The sequence below is a fragment of the Asterias rubens genome, chromosome 12, assembly GCF_902459465.1.
Source record: "Asterias rubens chromosome 12, eAstRub1.3, whole genome shotgun sequence".
NCBI lineage: Eukaryota > Metazoa > Echinodermata > Asteroidea > Forcipulatida > Asteriidae > Asterias > Asterias rubens.
In genome coordinates, this window is record NC_047073.1 from 8,569,662 (window position 1) to 8,589,952 (window position 20,291).

The 20,291-nt window shown below is 39.7% G+C and overlaps 2 protein-coding genes across 2 annotated transcripts in view; one reads left to right on the forward strand and one right to left on the reverse strand.

Moving 5' to 3' along the window:
- LOC117297733 (vitellogenin-6-like) overlaps nucleotides 1–16,990 on the forward strand; it is a 32,657-nt gene extending 15,667 nt beyond the window's left edge. The window contains exons 17-33 of the mRNA XM_033780882.1: nucleotides 44–327; nucleotides 775–901; nucleotides 2,093–2,357; nucleotides 2,857–3,094; nucleotides 3,474–3,581; nucleotides 4,722–4,949; nucleotides 5,829–6,098; nucleotides 6,924–7,103; nucleotides 7,795–7,971; nucleotides 8,397–8,570; nucleotides 9,598–9,711; nucleotides 10,676–10,871; nucleotides 11,548–11,708; nucleotides 12,370–12,588; nucleotides 13,583–13,828; nucleotides 14,116–14,269; nucleotides 15,575–16,990. Coding sequence (XP_033636773.1) covers nucleotides 44–327; nucleotides 775–901; nucleotides 2,093–2,357; nucleotides 2,857–3,094; nucleotides 3,474–3,581; nucleotides 4,722–4,949; nucleotides 5,829–6,098; nucleotides 6,924–7,103; nucleotides 7,795–7,971; nucleotides 8,397–8,570; nucleotides 9,598–9,711; nucleotides 10,676–10,871; nucleotides 11,548–11,708; nucleotides 12,370–12,588; nucleotides 13,583–13,828; nucleotides 14,116–14,269; nucleotides 15,575–15,864 — 3,431 coding nt within the window. The 3' untranslated portion in view covers nucleotides 15,865–16,990. The remainder of the gene's footprint in view (nucleotides 1–43; nucleotides 328–774; nucleotides 902–2,092; nucleotides 2,358–2,856; nucleotides 3,095–3,473; nucleotides 3,582–4,721; nucleotides 4,950–5,828; nucleotides 6,099–6,923; nucleotides 7,104–7,794; nucleotides 7,972–8,396; nucleotides 8,571–9,597; nucleotides 9,712–10,675; nucleotides 10,872–11,547; nucleotides 11,709–12,369; nucleotides 12,589–13,582; nucleotides 13,829–14,115; nucleotides 14,270–15,574) is intronic.
- Nucleotides 16,991–18,000: 1,010 nt separating this feature from the next.
- On the reverse strand, nucleotides 18,001–20,175 carry LOC117297321 (synaptonemal complex central element protein 2-like). The gene is made up of 4 exons (XM_033780289.1): nucleotides 20,138–20,175; nucleotides 19,810–19,982; nucleotides 18,844–19,072; nucleotides 18,001–18,214 (listed from the first exon to the last, which is right to left on the reverse strand). The coding sequence occupies exons 2-4, from the start codon at nucleotides 19,929–19,931 to the stop codon at nucleotides 18,017–18,019; spliced, it is 549 nt and encodes a 182-aa protein (XP_033636180.1). The 5' UTR covers nucleotides 19,932–19,982; nucleotides 20,138–20,175; the 3' UTR covers nucleotides 18,001–18,016.
- Between the last annotated feature and the right edge of the window lie 116 nt (nucleotides 20,176–20,291).

Genomic DNA, 20,291 nt, shown 5'->3' on the forward strand with positions numbered 1-20,291 from the left:
ACGGTTCGTTTATTACATAAACCTTTTTGTGGTACTTCTTCAGTCCAAGAGAAAGTTGCTCTGACCACCGAGGCGTCCATGATCAATACCCCAACCTCACCATTCCCAGTCCGCGGCGCCGTCAAACTCGGAGCAACCATCCTCAACAGGCAGATGAACCTGATGGAGGTGGGGTTCCATGCCAAGTGTCTGCGCGACATTGCTGAGAAGATTCTAGGCGTGGCCAGACCAGCGAGCCCCAAGCTGGAGAAGCTCTTGAGGAATAACGGGCGAGTAAATGAAGACAAGTCTATCGTCGAGAGAGATTTGGCGCATCTTGATAATGTGGTATGTATAAGATCAATATTTGTAACAATTTAAACTTTGGTAATTGTTCAAGTCCAGTCTTCTCACTTGGTGTATCCCAACATATGCACGAAACAAACCTGTGAAAATTTGGGCTTAATTGGTCATCAAAGTAAGAGAAAATGATCAAAGTTAAAACACCCATGTTGCATTACTTTGTGTGCTTTCAATTGCATTATAGAAGGCTTCGGCTGAAGTATTTTATTATTCGAGTGAGAAATTTCCTCTTTCTCAAAAACCATGTTACTTCAGAGGTAGCCTTTTCTCACAATGTTTTATACAATCAACAGCTCTCCATTGCTCGTTACCAAGTAAGTTTTATACTTACAGTTATTTTGAGTAATTACCAATGGCTTTCTCGAACGCAAAGCAAATATAAATGCTCAGTAGTTGTCCTAACTTCTCTTTTGCTTTTTGATGCCTTATTAGCTACCAACAACCAGGGTACAAACCAACGTTGACACGGCGAAGGCTTCAGCTTACATGAAGCTGTTTGGCAATGAGCTAAGGACAATCACCGTCGACAAAACCACCATTTGGGAATGGCTTGATGGAAGTAAGTACAGTAACTGATAGTTTGAGTTAAAGACAATGGACACTATTGGTAATTGTCAAAGACCAGTCTATTCACTTTGTGTATCTCAACATATGCATTAAATAACAAACCTGTGAAAATTTGAGCTCAATTGGTCGTTGAAGTTGGGAGATAACTATGAAAGAAAGAAAAAAACCTTGTCACAAGAAGTTGTGTGCTTTCAGATCCTTGATTTCGAGACCTCAAATTCTAAATCTGAGGTCTCAGAATCAAATTTGTGGAAAATTAGTTCTTTCCGGAAAACTACGTTACTTCAGAGGAAGCCCTTTCTCAAAATGTTTTATACTATCAACCTCTCCCCATTACTCGTTAACCAAGTGATGTTTTATGCTGATAATTTTTTTTTAGTGATTACCAATAGTGTCCACTGCTTTTAAAGTAAAATGACTTGAAAGAAGTAATTTCAGATAAGGAAGAAGGGTGATTTGGGAAGGGGCCAAGCAATGACAAAACCATCATTTGGAATGATGGGAAAGAAGTAAGTTCAGCAAGAAAACAAGTTTGAGTCTGGAAGGGGCCTACATAGTATTGACAAAACCATTGTTTTGGAATGACTTAAAAGAAGTAAGTTTAATAACTGGTGGAATAATTTGAGTTGAGTAAGGGACAAAATCATTTGGGAATGACTTGAAAGAAGTAAGGTCAACAACGGAAAATAGTGAATTTGGAAAGGGCTAGTGTTGGCAAAACCATCGTTTGGGAATTACTTGAAAGAAGTAGGTTCAGCAAGAAAAATGGGTTGATTTGGGATGGTGCAAAGTATTTAGATAACCGCCCTCTGGGAATGACTTGGAAAAAGTAAGTTAAGCATGGAAAAAGACCGATAGGTAAAAGAAGGCCAAGTAATGACAAAATTGCTCTCTGTGAACAGCTTGAAAGAACAAGGGGAACACAATTTTGTGAAAATTAGAAGTCACACCTTGCAGTCAATTTGACTTGAGTGTAAGCATTTTCCCTTAATTTAACACATTTTTTATTAGGGGGGGGGGGGGGAAGGACACCAAAATAATTAAATCCTTGAAAAGAAGACAAGCTTTTCGCGAAAATCGTTGGATGACTCGGGAAAATGAGTGGAGGGAAATTTGTGCAGGTTCAGGTTTTTTCTCCATTTCAATGGCTGTGTCTTTATATGTCTATGACTTTCTGTAAAAGGATCTGAGAAGATGCAAGAGCTTGAGAATAAGATCCTCACCAGCCAAGTGCCGTACTCCTACCTCAAGATCTTCAGTCTCGGCCGCGGAATGCACGAGATTCCAACACAGGTCGGTCTTCCTCTCAAGATCTCCTTCGACACCGCTGCCGTCCTGGCCCTGGACATCTCTGGCAAGGCTCGCATGACACCTACCCTGACCGAGGTGCTGAGAACCAAAAACGGAAAGCTGAACAATATCAGCGTCGCTGGATCAGTTAAGCCAAGGTAAAAGCCCTGTCTTTCTACAGCCACCCTGTCTGTCCCTCCATCACTTTCTTGATGTTAAGTCTTTATTTCGTTCATTTCATTTATTCCGACTGTGAAACCAATTACTCTCAGAAAAGCAAACTTAATCACTGTACCGGCCAAGACCCAACATGGAGAGAAGACATGGAAGGACGTTTCAGTTTTAGATGTGGGAAGAAAATCCCAGAGATTTATTCTATGGAAAACCCATGCTGTCGGGTAGGGACTGAAAACCCAATCCACTTAGTGCCCCTGAGGGTGTTTCGAATTGGGGTCCTACAAGCGGAAGATGAGGAAGACACCACTACGCCAACCCGACCATCCAGTCAAGTAGTTCTGACATAACATTTTGTGGGGGTTTCAATTTATATGGCCGGAATTAACCATTTCTTTTCATGGAGTTTTTGATTTTGACCAAGCCTAATATTTTATTCAGTATAGACTTTTTTAATGTTTTGGCCGCTTTCATCCAATGCAGAGTTGCCGTGACTATGCAAGCCAAGATGACCGTTGGTCTTGATGACACCGTCAGGACCGGCCTCGGCTTGGTGGGTTCCTTGAACTCCTCCGCCATTCTGAATGGCAACGTCATCGTAGACGTTCCCAAGAGGCTCTTCAAGTCCAAGCTTGATACCCCGACCACCGAGCACCAGGTCCTCTCCCTCCGAAGCAGACCTTTCACTTACAACTCCCTCGTCGGGGCCAAGTCAACAGAGGTAAACAGCTTTGTTTCTTTATGTTATTCAGAATAAGTTGTCCACATACTTCACTGTTTTTCAACGGTGAATTGATTTTAGGAGAAGAAATAAAAAATGTCTTATATTGCTCCTTTTAAAAAATCTTTTCCAAAAATGAAGCCAACTCCGTTTTGTCTGTAATTTTCGCCAATCTTCAAACTGGAAGAACCTTGGCTTAATGGTATCAAATAAAAATGTATTTTACAACATTTTTTGCGTGAGACAACCTCACAATTTTTCTTCAAAGAAAGAGAACACCTCTGTTTAAAACTATTCTAATTTGTCCCTGTTTGTGATGAATTCTTTAGAGAGGTCAAAATTGTTTTTGTTTGGGTTTTTTTCTCTTGGGTATTTCTAGGAGAGTGTTCAAGAGCCAGCGATCAGAAACTCAGTGGAGGACTCATCAAGATCCATTCATGAGAAACGCATTGTCCAGGGAGAACTGATGGCCAAGAAACCTGTTACCGTAAGAAAAATTATTGCCATCTATTAAAGACACTGGACACTGTTGGTAATTGTCAAAGACCAGTCTTCTCACTTGGTGTATCTCAACATATGCAAAAAAAAAAAAACCTGTGAAAATTTGAGCTCAATTGGTCGTCGAAGTTGCGAGATAATAATGAAAGAAAAAACACCCTTGTCACACGAAGTTGTGTGCTTTATCAGATGCTTGATTACGTTACTTAGCCGTTTCTCACAATGTTTTATACCATCAACAGCTCCCCATTACTCGTTACCAAGTAAGGTTTTATGCTAATAATTATTTTGAGTAATTACCAATAGTGTCCACTGCCTTTACCAAATGTTATCAAGAATATATTTTGTTCTTTACTCTTTTTTTTTAACAGTATCCTTTATCCTCATGGAATACAGCTCAGGGGAGGTCCCAGAGGTCGATTTCACAAAGAGTTAGGACTCGTCTTATTTGGAGTTAGGACGAGTAACTCGTCCTAACTTAGGATTAATCTTAAGGTCTGCATGCTACAGTGCAGGGTTAGGACTTGTCCTAAGTCCTAAGATTAGTCTTAAGTAATAGGAAGAGTTTTGTGAAATCGACGGCAGGTTTTTTTTCCTCAAGGTTACCCCGGCACACTTTCACACTTTCCCCGCCTGGGTCCCTATTCCACTGGGTTCCAACTGCTCGTTTCAAGGCAAGAATTCCGTGGGGTTTTACTGCTTACCCCTTCTCCAGAGCAGGGGTGGCTAGTCCCTGGGGTGTGCCCATTTGCCGGGGTACAGGGGTAAAGATATCAAAGTTTGAAAAGGACTGGTCGTTATTTCCTGTGTTTGCATGCGAGGAATAGTAGAATTAATAATAATAATAGTAAGACATTTGTAAAACGCCGTATGCAAAAAGCCTCTAAGCGCCTAAAGAGAACAATAAAATAAACAATGAAAAAAAATACAAGATACAAATAAGCAAGTTACAAAAAAGCAGCAATGTATACTTTCCAGAGTCTATGAAAAAACTTCCACGGCAAATCACTCGAGTGGGAAACGAGCCAATGAGGTTACACAGTACTCATCCAAAAGTAAAATGTGTTGTGTCAATCTGGAATTATGAACTTGAGTATCATAAAAACATCTTCTTCTTTTATTTGTGCAGAAAAAATGGAGCGTTGGCAAAGAGTCCCTTGGAGTTGAGGTTGAAATGAATACTCGTCGGGTGCCACGCTCATGCGGCTGGACCTACAGACCAACCCAACTTCTATTCAACGGCCCGATTGACGTCAATGTCACAACCCGACGTGGTGTGGATGCCCCTGAGCAGGTCACTTGTACCGTGAAACTGGAGACTAAGAACTTGACCCAAGTTCAGTACCAAGCATTCAAGGTAAACACTTAATAATAGTCTCCCGAATCTCCGATAATCTACTCCCCGGCAGTGGAATAAAGCAAGACAGTTCCCTAAGAACAACTCTACCTGGCAAGTAGATACACACATGGTGTTACCGCAAACCAAATATACATTGATACCTCACCATGCAATGCCTCAAATCCTATACATTTAATAATACTCGGTTCTTATACATGTTATATAGTGCTTTATCACACCCCTATTGACCCATTTCACCTGACGTCATCATCAGAAAAATCTTGATTGTGCCATACTCGTGGGCAATTTCACTGTGCGTTTTCATATATAACTCTATGCATTGAGTATGCTGTGCGTTATGCAGTGAAGTGCGCATTTTAGGTGACGCGGCATTAATACACGTAAGCCGATTGACCACCAACATGGTGAGCGTGGCATCAGTCGCCGCGTGTGACGCGCATGCAAGGGGTCAATAGGGGTGTATCAAAGGGCTCAGTATTATTTCCTGCAAGGTATGTGGAGCTAGGTAATAAAATATGAGACCTATTCCTATATGGCACCATGTAATGGTTAACAGAGCACTGGGGCGAGCCCCTTTTCCTTACGTTTAGTGCACTGGGTTCTTTTTCGACATTACACAACACACAGGACCTTCTGCTTTATGACCCATCCGAAGGACGAAGTATGGTTAAGTGTCTTGCTGAAATACCCAAGTGTCATGAATGGGTCACGAACCCACACTCTGCTGAACAGAAACAGCAGAGCTTATGAGTATGAAAACATAATTTTTAAGCAACCATATATTTTCTGTCTTTTTGGAGCAAGGTTTTGGTTTAAGAGTAGATAGAGCCTTACTATTTGCTTTATATATGTGGGTTTTATAAAATCTATTTTCAGGACAAGTACTTGATGAAAAAGAACTTCACAACCGAATCCAGCTCAGAGGAATTCTCCGAAGGGCACGGAAGTGATCATTCTGACCACAAGAATAAAAATTATCCTCCCCAATTGAGCCAGTCGGTTCTGAAGTTGGACCACACTGACTTTGAAAACTGGATGTTCCCTAACGCCAAGTCAGCTGAGACAATGACGACCACTCACAAGATGGCGCATCATCAGACCCCAATTAGTGGCAGCAGCTTTGAGCTCTTCAACGTCTTGGTCAATGTAAGTCAGTGAGCCTAAAGATAGTTACTTGTTAAAAAATGTTGGTTTTTTTTTTTATCGTTTAAACAAAAACAAAAAAATAGCCCAACACAAGGCAAAAAGTCCACTTGTCAATAGACCCTTCTTATGAAAGATGTAAATTGTACATTGTGCGTGTGCACTTACATTTTGGATGGCAAAATAAGGGAGCATCGTGCTGTTGTGTGTGCGGCTATAACGACGGAGTGATGCAGACGCGATTGTGCGTCTGCTTAGTGCACATATCTATGGCATTTGCCAACCAGTTGGGTCTGTACGCATGCGTGAATTAGCATATTTCATGGGAAGGGTCTATTACTCTTCAAAGATTTGTTTGATGTTTTTTAATATTTTGTATAATAAAAAATTGGCCAACACAAGGCAAAAAGTCCACTCAATGATCCATTTGCGTGTTAGATTTGAATATTGTCTGGTACAATGACGTCTTCGGTCACAAGTTACTCCTTAAATTTGAATTTTTCAGACTATCAAGACAGTTGCTATGTCACATGAATAGGGGCAAGCTTTTGCATATAGTTAAGTAAGAGAAGGTAACCACCTTTACACAATTCTGAATGGATGTGATGGCACAATGGTAGCAGGGTTTGCTCTAAAAGCTTGCCTCGGACCATTTGATATAGCGATTGTCTCTATAGTCTGAGGAATTCAAGTGTAAGCGGTAAAATGGAACTAAGCAAGTCATTGTACCAGACAATCTTAAAATCTACTCGCAAATGGCTTACTTCAAAGTGCATGGGTTGCTAGTTTGTTGAATATTCATGTCAACTATTTATATTTATATTTTAGATCAGCACCATGGGAAGCCAGCCCATCCGTGAGTTGGTCAGCCAGATCAGTTTGGACCAGCAGGATGAGTTCTACAAAGCTCTCCGTATCGACGTTCTCACCAACAAGAAGACATTCATCAGGGATCCCGTCCACCAAGACCAGTTCCAGGATAGCGTTGATTATGCCAACGCGGTGAAGGTACAAAGAAATTCCCATTCAAGCCTCATGGTTCGTACTTACTGCGAATGTGAAGCGAATGTTGACGTCACTTGTCCGATTTTGCAGCGAAAGTTTTTCAGGAATTGAGCACAGCTCAACTGTTGCGAAATGTTTGTTGCGAATTGTGACGTCAACATTCGTATCACATTCACATTCGCAGGAAGTATGAATATTATGTTGCTTTATAAAATGCATTGGACCTTTATCCTCTGGTTGGGTTGGCACAGTTGTGTCTTGCCTCGCTTTTCCCACCTCCTTTTATGTATATTGATGTACTGAAACCTTTTATCCCAACATCTGGCCGGTCCAGTCTTTTGTAGAATTAAAAAATTTTGTAAGCATGTCATTTCATTGTTGCCATGTAATGCTTCCGACTATGTGTTGTGTTTTCAACCGAAATAGTATGTGGCCATTGTGTATAACCATCATCAAATCATGTTAAATCATTATCGTATTCTCCTGAAGACGAGCAGAGTATACTGTTCGAAGCGTCGAGACCCAACCGGCTCTTTTCAGAGCCAACACTCACCCTAAGAGATTTACACATGGTTGTACCCGCAAGTTTACTATTTAATTATAGTTTCTTCTTATTTCTCCACACCATGCAAAACTTCAAACAATACCTATCATCATATTCATCAAACAAATCTCCGTTTACTTTTCTTTACAGACTCTCTGCATCCAGGCGGAGGTGGAACACCCAGCCAACGTCATGACTCTCCCAGCCAACGAGAAACTAGAATCTGTGGAAGGACTTCCAGATGTACCAAAAGATCCCAAAGTCCTCTTCAAGTTCAACACCCAGTGGGGAAGAAGCTGTATGACTGACCAGAAGATTCAGCTCAAGGTACTATTCAGAATGATTTCAAATAATTGAACTGAAAGGCCGTGGACACTGTTGGTAATTACTCAAAATAATTGTTAGCATAAAAACTTACTTGGTTACGAGCAATGGAGAGCTGTTGATAGTATAAAACATTTTGAGAAACTGCTCCCTCTGAAGTAACGTAGTTTTTGAGAAAGAGGTGATCGCTCAAATATTAAAAGACTTCAGGCCTGAAGCCTTTTATTAAGCATCTGAAAGCACACAAATTGGTGCAACAAGGTTTTTTTTTCTTTCATTATTTTCGTACAACTTCGATGACAAATTGAGCCCAAATTTTCACAGGCTTGTTATTTTATGCTTATGATGGGATACACCAAGTGAGAAGAATGGTCTTTGACAATTCAAGACAACCCATTTAGACCTTGACACTCTCTCTTTTTTGACAGGCCCGTGTTGAGAGATCAGAGGAGCAGAAGCAACGTCTGAGTGAGGAAACCCCATACAAGATGGAGTGCATGCAGGACCTTAGAAACGGCAACAAGTACACCGAGGCCTGCAAGAGATTCCGTCTTGAGCGTGAGGAACTCCGCGCTGTTAATGCCGAACTCACTCACAATGAGGTTTGTAGGTTTCATTTGAGCTCATGTTTTACTGTCGGTAAAATGATGATGTTGTTTGGGGTCTTTGTTAATCTCAGAATTAATTCTCCCCCCCCCCTCTGCACAAGCTAGCATATTGGGTCAGTAAAATAATTGTAGTCCACACCTTGAAGTGGCCTCCAGGCCTTATGTGTTTGGCAACTTGCATAAAAAAAAAAAAATAAAATAAAAAAATATATAAAATTTAAAAAAATCCACCTGTACAAGCTAGTGTATTGGGTCAATACTATTTGTGTGCCCACATTTCGGCCGATGCACAAACAATTTTTTCTTTCTTTTTTTCCCACAAAAATCATCAAGAGAAAACCATATAGAATGCTCCAGATTGCACAGTAGGGTGGCATGGTTGGCGTGTGCGTAAAGGTGACCCCGGACGGGGCCATATGTGAGTTGAGTTGTGCGTTGGTTCTCTGCTGTGCCACAAGGGTTTTCCAGAACATCCGGTTTTCCTCCCTCGGGAAAAATCAAACACTTTAAATCTTGGCTGTGCTCCATGGTCATAATGGGTTGATGTGGCTGGCAGCCAAAGACGCCCTTGCATGCCTGCTTCTCGAACACGTTGTAGCTGCGTCCTTCGCAATTCAGCTCTTAGCTGCGAGTAGGATGATTAGCCCCCAAATTACATAAGTAGAAACCATTCTGAAGACCTCGTTTCAATTCAGCATGCTTTGTCCAAACATTCAACAAGTTAAGTGTCCAGAATGCCTCACAGTCTTGAACAATCCTGGGGAGAAGCTTGAGAGGGGATTCTGTACTGTTATTATCCAGGATTGGTAAGGATAAAAACACAATTGTTTTCTTTTAGTCTGAAAGATTATTAGAAGTTTATAATAGAACTATGTTTGTTGTAAAAAATATCCCTCTGAAGTGAAGCTTAACTTTAAGTGAAATGTATTTAATAACCTTACAAAAACACAACAGTCGATTTTGTTTGTACAACACAAATTAAGGAAAATGTGTTCAAATGCTGGATATATTCCATTCACAGAAAACGAGCCGGGTATACTTGGAGGCTTTCTACCAGGGCATTCAGATGGTGAAGAATATGCTTTGGCAGAACGTCAGGACAAAGCAGGCTAAAGTATTCAATTTGGACAAGACGGTGAGTTGTAGGAATGGATTACTCCAGTCTGCTCAATCCAGGATTCTAGGGTTTGCTCATTTGTGATGGGCTCTGCAAAAATGAGTCACAAGGGGGACAATTAAATTATTGGGTTTTATACATGAGCATACAACAAGCTTCATTTGGACATATCTTACACACTTGTGTGGTGTTTGGTTCAAAAGTTATGACCTTTTGAAAAATAGAATATACCACAATCTGAAAATAACCCATAGTGGGGAAACAGCCCGTTAAATAAGAACATCACCTATTGATGTCTAGGGGGATGAACAAAAAGAACATGTTTTATTCACCTTCATCGATCAAAAACAAAGGTTTTTCAAAATGTGAAAATATAGACCCTAAAGAAGCATTAAAAAAAGAAAATTTTGTTCACACTCCCATCACTCAACAGCCCTGTATTGGAAAGTGGGTTGTGCGACAAAGCGACTCATTTTTGTAGAGCCTTTTACATGTATTAAACAAGGGTGTCCAAAATCTCCAGGGCCCAATTTTCATAGTGCTGCTTAATGTCAAATTTTGTGCATACTGTACAAGTTTCTATTTCACATTTCACACTCTTTACGACGTCTGCAGAATAAAGACGTGCAGAGTTTACTGTTTAAAAACCACAACAACGGTTCTTTTCGAACTATATTTTTGTTCAGGGGTGCTGTGCAGAAGCTATTGAGCCAGTCAAACAAATTGACAAAATAGGGAGACTGGTCATTTTGTTTCTTCAACCCAAAATTATTTAAAATTTACCCAGTCACTTTCCATTGTGGTTTGTTATTTGATATTAGAAAAGTTTTTCTTAAGAATATTTGAGCACATGGACTTTTTGTTTTTAGAGTATTTAAAATTTAGCTTGTTGCAGTTAACATTTCTATCCAAATATGGTGTCCATACCTATCTTTGAATGAACTTGCTTAAGAAGCTGTACATTTTTTTTCATACATTTTAGGTCCTTTTTAGCGCAGAGATTGAAGAAAACCAGAAGAACTTCAATATGACCATGAAAGACATTAGAGAAAATATCCACTTTGACCGTGTCTGGATCCCGATGATGGTCCAGGATTCTCAGATTGTGGCCCCCTACAATATGCAGAAGCGCATGGTCCAGAGCTACGGACAGGAATGGCTGAGCGGACGTAACATCAGTGAGTTGATAGATGAAGTCCAGTTTTGGCAATTCTGTGGGTTTTTTTTTTTTTGGGGGGGGGGGGGGTTCAAATTCCGGTCATGACATTTGTGTCCTTGAGAAAACCCAGATGTATAAATGGGAACCTGAAAGGGCTGACACAGTATTGTGTTTGATTAACCCCTTAGTGCTAATTTAAGCAGCTTCTATTCTCCACAGGGAGTTGAGAAAGTTAGAGGTCTGGGCCCAATTTCATGGCTCTGCTTACCGCCGAATTCTGCGCTTACGATCACGATTCCCTGCTTGACATGCTATGCCGAATTTCTGTGCTAGCCTTGTAAGCGTAGAATGCCTAGTAACGTGGAGTGCGCACAAGCCAAAATTCACCGTTAACCCGTGAAATAGGCTTGCCGTAAGCACAGAATTCCCTGCTTCCGTAAGCGCCGATTCTGTGCTTACGGTAAGCAGAGACATGAAATTGGGCCCTGGTCTAAGTATATTCAATAATACTAGTTGTTCTTCGCTTACACTGTTAATGCAGAAATGTGACACTTGCCCTGTAAGCAGAGAATAGTGATCTCAAACGCAGAATTCAGCGGTACGCAGTAGCCATGTAATTGGGCTCTGTCCAAGACGAGCTGTTCCTGTTTTGAAATAAGATGTAAAACTTTGATTAACATTTGTTCACTTTGCAGATCAGTGCAAGGCTCTGAGGAATAACTCCATCATTACATTTGACAAAGTCTTGTATAACTACAAGGAGAGTCAATGTAATCACATTCTGGCCAAGGATTGCTCCAATAAAGAACGCTTTGTCATCCTCAGCAAGGTTCACGAACAGGACAGCACCAAGAAGGTGTGGTTCTTACGTTTATAATCACTTCATCATGTCAGTATTTATTTAGGGTTGCATGGTTGGCGTGTGCGTAAAGCCCTCGCCTCTCACCAAGGTGACCCTGGTTCGATTCCGGGCCAGGGCCATATATGTGAGCTGAGTTGTGCGTTGGTTCTCTGCTGTGCTACAAGGGTTTTCCAGACCATCCGATTTTCCTCCCTCAGGAAAAATCAAACACTTTCGATCTTGGCTGTGCTCCGTGGTCATAATGGGTTGATGTGGCTGGCAGCCGCGTCCTTCGCAACTCAGCTCTTAGCTGCGAGTAAGGATGATTAGCCCCTCAAATCATTATTTATTTATTTCAACTGGTAGGCCCAAATTCAGGTGCCGGTGGACGCCACGGCAGCTCAGGGCTGTAAACTCCCAAGGGAAAAATTGTAGGAATATCTCGCTTGATCATTGCCCACATAATTGTTTGAGATAAGATGATTGTTGCCTGTGTGTTTATATGTTTTTATTACAAACTTTTTGATGTGTAATTCTTTTTGTGTTATATTATGTGTAATGATTTTAATGACTGTTTGTCAACTGTGACATTTCGGCTTTTAGATGCTGTATTGCAGTATTTTAATAAACCATGAATATATATATTTAATGTTATTGATTTATGTACTATTTATAGGTGGTTACCGTCTACCTCGACAACACAAAGATTCAGTTCATCCCGGATCAAACCACTCAGGAGGTCGTCATCAAGGTCAACGACACCAATACCGATTTGCCGGTCTTGCACAAGCTGGTCGTCAAGGAAGGCGGAGTCATGAAGCAGGTTGCAATCGACACCCAGAAGATCCACATCATGTCTGTGGCCCCACACAAGGATTATAACGCTGAACCCAAGGTTCGTAAATCGATGTCTTTTTTGTATATAAATAAAATGACACAAAATCACTTGTTTCATATTTTAAATGAAAGAAAACCTCCCCATGGCAATAAGCCTTTTCGAGATATGGTGGACACAATGCTACAACACTACTGCGGCTTATGGCTCGTATGTTGGCTTATGGCACGTATTTACGCGAGGCCGATCTAGGTATTAAATTCTATATCTATGACTTGCCCCCCCCCCCCCCTGTTTGGGGCGTGTGTGTACAACAATGTTTGTCCGCCATACCTCATGAACATATTTCTTAGCTATTACTTCTTTTTGAAAGACATAAATGAAGGACTTTTTGTTGTTGTGGCAATTTGGATTTCAGCTGTGAATGCACAACTGTAATTATTTACGTGTGGAGTGTCAGGCGCACTGGATTCAAGCTCAAGTGTTTCTAATCAGCAGAGTGCGAGTTCAAGTCTCGGTCTTGGCTCTTGTGTCCGTCCCAAAGCAAGACACTGCCAATTGCTCTTTTGTCAAATCTTCTGAATCTCTGTGTCTTTGCTTGAGTTTAGTGGCAGTTGATGTATCTTACTTTTGCTTTGTGTTAAACTTTCAAACTTTCATTCCAGCTGTTTGCTTTTTCTGATCACTTTGACTTTGGAGTTCTTTTCAACTTTGCTCAGGAAGGATAGTTACACCCGTTTCAGACAGACGCACCAGAGTTGCGAGAAACAAGCAAATTTAGGTCGACCCAAATAAATTTTGGGACAGGCGAACGTTGCTAAAATTTACATTGGCTCGGCTCATGACAAGATCAACGTCTGAAACCAAGGCACTCCAGAGTCGTTCCGAACAACTGCAATAGTCGATCTTTCGACTTCTAGCGCATCCAGTCGCTCCTAACTGTTTCAGACGCCAAACTTTTCATGTGTTAGGCTGCCATGAAACTAGACTTTGTCCAGTGATTTTTTATTTTTCGGTTCATTGCTCTGTCTCTGTGTTTGCTTCTTTATAACAGCCCATAGATAGATCAAACAGTGCGAGCTCTCAGGAAGATTACCTTGCCAGTAATCTGGAGGCTCATGTTTGGGACCAGATGAGAGAGCACATCAAGAACGAAGTTGTTGCCCCAGCACAGACCCAGGCCCACAAGCCCAAGACCCTGGTCCAGATCGTCCGCCCCAAGCTCGGAGATTCTATCATGCTGTTTGCTCCGGAGCAAGAACTCAAAGTCTTCTTTGACGGACACAACATCAAGATTGAGGTGAGTGTATGGAGTTGGTGGTGAGAGGAATTATAGTAGGGTCTTTTGTTTGGCGCCTAACAAATTTGGTATTTTGAGCATTGCATGGTGACATCAATGTATATTTGGTTTGCGATAACACCATGTGTATGTAGAGTTGCTGGGTAGGATATGTTCTTTTGAGAACTTGTCCTACTGTACATTCTACTACCGCTGAGTAGATTTTTTTCGGAACTCGGAAGTTTTCTCTACTATCGTGGTATTATTATTAATTCTTATTGAACACTCTCTGGTTTGTCAACTTACAGCTGGCCCAGAAGTATAAGGATATGCTGTGTGGTTTGTGCGGAGACTTCAATGGTGAGACCAGCAACGAGTTTGTCGGACCAAACAGAGAGGTGTACAAGTGGCCCCAACAGTTCGGACGTAGCTACCAAGTCTCCACTCCAGAATGCTCTAGAGGTAAGAAGAAGTTTTGTAAAAGGGTGGTTGGGTTAGCGTTTTCGAATCTGTCCTTACCTTCCACATCGTGAGACCCAAGGTCAAATCCTGGCAAGGGCACTTGTGGATTATATTATTGTATACTTTCAGTAGTTTTTACCTTTTTGGTGTGGTTTTTGTGCTTTTTTATAATTGTTAATTTGTATTTTTACAATGTAAAATTTGTATAGAAAAACTTGTTTCTGTTATCGATGCAGCTGATAACATTTGTTATTGCATATTCTCAAACGTTAGAGGTTGGAATAAAATCTTTAAAGTCACTGGACACCTTTGGTAATTACTCCAAATCATTGTTAGCAAATAAACTTACTTAGGCTGTTGATAGTTGTGAGAAATGGCTCCCTCTGAAGTAATGTTTTAAGACTTCAGGCCTGAAGCCTTTTATGCATTTGAAAGCAGACAAATTTGTGCAAGGGCATTTTTTTCTTTCATGATTCTCGTGCACTTCTGATGACCAATTGAGCCCAAATTTTCACAGATTTGTTATTTTATGCATATGTTGGGATACACCAAGTGAGAGTACTGGTCTTTGACAATTACTAAAGGTGTCCAGTGCCTTTAAGGGTTTTAGGGACTGTCAGTACTAGAGTGGCTTTACTTTTCCATCGTATGAGTTCTATCTCCAGTAAATATCAACAATTTTAAGCATCTAGCAACCAACTGAGCTAATACAATCAATTTTGTTTTTGATTTGTTTTTTTAATGGCACCTCTGTTAAAGGCAGTGGACACTATTTGTAATTGTCAAAGACTAGCCTTCACAGTTAATGTATCTCTACAGAAGCATAAAATAACAAACCTGTGAAAATTTGAGCTCAATCGGTCATCAAACTTGCGAGATAATAATGAAAGAAAAAACACCCTTGTCACACGAAGTTGTGTGCGTTTAGATGGTTGATTTCGAGACCTCAAGTTCTAAACCTGAGGTCTCGAAATCAAATTCGTGGAAAATTACCCCCTGTTGAAAACTATGGCACTTCAGAGGGAGCCGTTTCTAACAATGTTTTGTACCATCAACTTCTCCCCATTACTTGTCACCAAGAAAGGTTTTATCCTAATAATTATTTTTTAGTAATTACCAATAGTGTCCACTGCCTTAAATGCTTTTGTGTGTGTTTACATTTTTATTTTTTTTTGCCAATTGAACAGATCTGCGTTTGATAAATGACCACAAGTACTTTTTCTGATTTTGTGAAATTACTTTTTATCTGGTTTATCAGATTTGTTATAATACTTATTATTATTATTATACTGTTTCATTTTACAGTCGATCACTGCACACCCGTAACAAACTTCACAGTGGACAGAGACGTCTCGCTGACAAAAGAAGAACAAACCATCTGTGTCTCAAGGACCCCGGTACCCAGATGCCCGGACACCTGTGTAGTCGCCGAGTCATGGCCCATCGATGTGGAGTTTGTCTGTGCCCCTTCAAAGGAGACAAGCAACCCCAACCCCTTCGAGGGACTCACCAGGCAACAGGTCATCAACAAGTATGGTGTCAAGCGACCCGACTACAAGAGAACCGTGGACATGGCTGTGAAGTGCAGGAACTAGACCACAAAGGATTTCGGAATGGACAACTGGATTATCTTTAAAGCTTAGTTGATGATGAATGCAAGAGATTATTTAATAATATTAAATTATTCATATTATTTCTGATTTACACGAGCTCAAGGTTGCTCTGACAACTCACCTTTTCAAAATGTATTTAGTGCATAGTTTTGTTGCTTTCCATTGTTAACTATTGTATGTTTCCTTAATTGTTATTTTGCTTTCTTTTCACTGGATGTATGTATTGTTTTGTTGACATTGTCTCTACTGCACCTTGCACAGCTCTTCAGATTGATATGGCGCATACAAATACAAATGCCTGTTTTTATTATCAAAAGGAAATGGTTTTAAGAAATGCGAGAGATTGATTTTAATACTTAACATTAAAAATAAACAGATTTAAGAAACGCTCGAGATTAACTATTTAAGATCAAAAGGAAATAGATTTAAAAAATGCTAGAGATTAATTTATATTTAAGATAAAACTGAAATGGATTTAAGAAATGCTAGAGAATATTTAAGTGTTAACAGATTTACAATATGCTTAGTATTAATAACTCTTCTGCTAGCAAACTTTTGAGTTTTGATTTGTCATTTAAACTAATGCTCTTCCTTTTAAATATACTTTAAAGAAATCAAACAAATCTGGACTTTCAAAAACAGGATGATGGTGAAATGTCAAAAGCATTTTGGAAATCCCCTTCAATAATGTCATTGAGTTTTTGCGATTGATATTTTCGATTTGGGGTAGGGTTTTGTGGTTATATGTATTATTGTAATTGTGTACGAAAAGTTGTTGATCAACTTTTTGTTCCTGTTTATTTATTTAACTTTGTGACCAAGTCAAGAAAGTTTGTTTGGTGATTACATGAATGGAAGCATTTTTGAAAGTCTCTTTATTTAAACCATTTGATTATTGTTGTTGAAGTTGTCATTGGTTTTTTTTTAAATGTAAGTTTATGATTGTGTTAAAAAATATGTTGATGTTTTTTGCCTTTTTTAACTTTGTGACCAAGTCAAGAAATTGTGCATTGTAATTATTAAAGCGAAACTGTTTTATACCATAACATTTTTTTTCTGATTGATTTAATTCCATTTCAACATATGTTACTACTTTATTTACAACATTAAATTTTTAAAAGAAATTTACAAATCAACTTCATTGTTTGCCAGATTTGTAGATTTGTACAACTCTAATCTTTGCCAAATTAAATAAAAACTGTAAAAGGTATGGTCATAGATTGGTTTTTGCAAAAAGTCTCTTAGCACAACAAAATTAAGCTTATCAGATTAAAGGAACACGATGCCTTGGATCGGACGAGTCGGTCTTTGAAAAGCGTTTAAACCATTTGTTATGAAATGCAAATGATTAGAAAGATATTTTAAAAGTAGAATAAAATGATCCACACAAGTATCACTCGAAATTGCATGGTTTTCCTTTTACGACACTAACTAACATGGTCGGCCATTTTTATGGAGCCAAAATTTTTACTCCACAAAATGGCCGACCGTGCAATTTTCGAGGCATGTTTGTGTGGATCATTATATTCTACTTTAGAATTATCTATCTAACCATTTGCATTTCAAACAGCTTCAAATGATTTTCAAAGACCAACTGGACCGATCCTAGGCAACGTGTTCCTTTAAGGTTGCCAGTCAAAATACCATACCTTATGTGCAATTATTTGTTACTGCTATCCTGCTTACGTTTTGCTAGGCAGAACATTTTAAGCATTATGTTTGCTAGAGCAGCTCTCTGAAATTTGTCCCAATTCAGTGCCTTGGTGCCCCTTGAACTGTTTCAGTAGAAGTTAACAATTCCCGCAATCGAGGAACCCTTTACTAAAGAAAAACTTCCCTTACAGAATCAATGGAGCAGTCCTACTATTTTATATCCCCATCACACTGCCTCGTTCTCACTATGTTCTTAAAAATGTAATCTTGGTGCAAGACGTTGTTCACACTATCATTCAACTATCGCAACCCCCCGCTCGCAGCACACATCGTCTTTTATTTAATCAGAAAGTAGTGAGAATGAGTTTGATGTGATTGGGGTATTATGTTTAATTAACTAATAGTATAAACTAGCACAAAACATTTTAGGTAAACGGGGGGGGGGGGGGGGGGGGAAGACAAATTTAAATGCAACAGCTATTCACGTTGGCCTGGCAGGTCCATGGATATCAGAGTACAGGGATCCTAGTGAGTGCTTGAAATGCTCCAGTTCCATCTCCAGCTTTGAGATACGATCCAGAGTGCTGAAGAGCTCTTGTAACTTGTCTTGGATCCCTTTGCTGTTCTGCTGATACACTTGGTACATGGCTTGCTCCAAGGAAGCAAAGGAATTGGATGCCTGTTGAAGAGAAACAAGAACACATTTTTAAAGGTTTTGACTGGGTATGGAAGATTGCTTATTCCTCCAGATTTTTTTAAAAACAAATGTTTTAACCTTGGATGAAACTTTGCTGTCGTGAACTTTGCTGAAATCCACTTAAAATGTTTTTGATGAATAAGGAAATCGAGTCATATGATTATAAATAGGTTTCAATTGTGTAAAAAAACAATCATTTTGTATGCCCTTGTCCAGAGCTTTTCTGCGAGATTTGCGAAAAGCCCCGTTACGTAATCACTCTCAAAACGTCATAAGTAGATAAAGCCGCTGTGTTGCAGCGTGAATGTATAACAAAGCAAACTCCCACAAATGACGTCCTTTGACGCCCGCTCTCAACGGCAGAAGTGTTTTTAGTTTTTCAAAAAAACTTTAGGTAGGGGCCTGATTTTTTACTCGATAATTACGAAAAGTTCAGAAGTGTTCAAATATCAAAATTACATTAAAATGGTGAACAAGTGCATTATAAACAAGTAAAATCACCATTTCTGTTGAAAACATTCCGCTCAGGTAGCTGTTTAACCAACAGAACATGAATTTTATGCTCTAACCACTCGGCCATGCGTGACAACCTACGAAAAATTAAAACCTACTTGTAAATCTAAGGCTTTCTTAAAATCAGCCAACATAGTGGTGTCTCGTTTTCTCTTAGCGTTGATGTCATCAATTAGCTGCTGGGTCTGCTCATTTAAGAACTCCCTTGTGATGGAATATGACGGAGCTGGTGAAGCAAGCTGATCCACAGGAGTGATTACTTGGGTCTTTTTCGGTGGATCAGTAAAAGTTGTTTGAAGACTACCACGTGCAGACTCTGTCGGAACGCTGAAAGATATGCGTAACAAATATATACAAAAAAGTTGATTCACCACTTTAACTTACAGGCATGATAGATTTGGTAATTGGAAAAAGTTGGAATGTTTTAACGACTACAACTTACAAACACGGGCCGACTTACATACATCGTAGACATGGTGTAGTCTTTAATAGATGTTTCAGCTTCAGGCTATTTAATCACAAATGTTTCAGATTTTTCCAAGGCCAAGGGAAAACAAAAAATCAGAGATTAGACTAAAGTAGGAAGAGTGTCATGCCTGCACTTATTAGCTGCAGTCAGACTCAGAGTCAGAGGCACTGTGTCATGAGGGTTTGTGGTAGCCCACCTTGTTGAGCTGTTAATGGCTCCGCTTTTAACATCTGTCGCCATTGTTCTGGCGACAGTGATGAGACCAATGTTAAAAGCGAAGCCATTAACAGCTCAACAAGGTGGGCTAGGTTTGTGGTACCTTTTTGAAATGCAAATTGCAGTTTTCTACATTAATTCAGATCAATAAATCACAGAGGGGATTTTGTTTGATAAGTCAGGGCTTGAATTTTACTCTGGATCACCAGTGATTTTAGTGTCGGGCCAGTAAGCTCAAGACAGGACAAGCCCATAGGTCTATTTTTTTTCAATTCAACATTTTGTCTCAAAATCAAATCAAATAGGCCCTAGTAAAAATACAAAAGTCAAAAGAAGTAGCCTATGTTGTATGTTCAAAAGTTAATGTTGGCTTGCTTACCTGGGCTGTAGAAAGTCTGCCTTGTCCGGATCAAACTGATTACAATCATCAGCTCTTCTCACTGAATTTGTAAAATTCTCAGCGACATCTTTTTCTAATGAACAGCCCTCCGTTGTTTCCATGTTTCGTCGCTTCCTTGTTAGAATCAGAATGGCAGAAGATGTTCTAAAAAAAGTAAAAAAGAAATAACGAAATGGTGGGAATTACTCCGTTGTTCAGCCAAGATTTATTTCCTCTCAAACTGAAACCACTCCCTAATAAATACTTATAGGCCTACTTATTAGAAACCAAATTTAACAAAAGGTAAAGCTTTTACGGGCCCACTTACCCCAAATGTGTGGCCGAAAACGAATTCCTCGTCTGTGCTTTTTTTTTTTTCCACAACAAAATCATCAGCAGACGTTGTAGACGATCACGAAATTAAAAATGAGGGCGCTGTTTCCAAACTTTTGACCAATGACCAAAAATTGCTTAACTCCCGA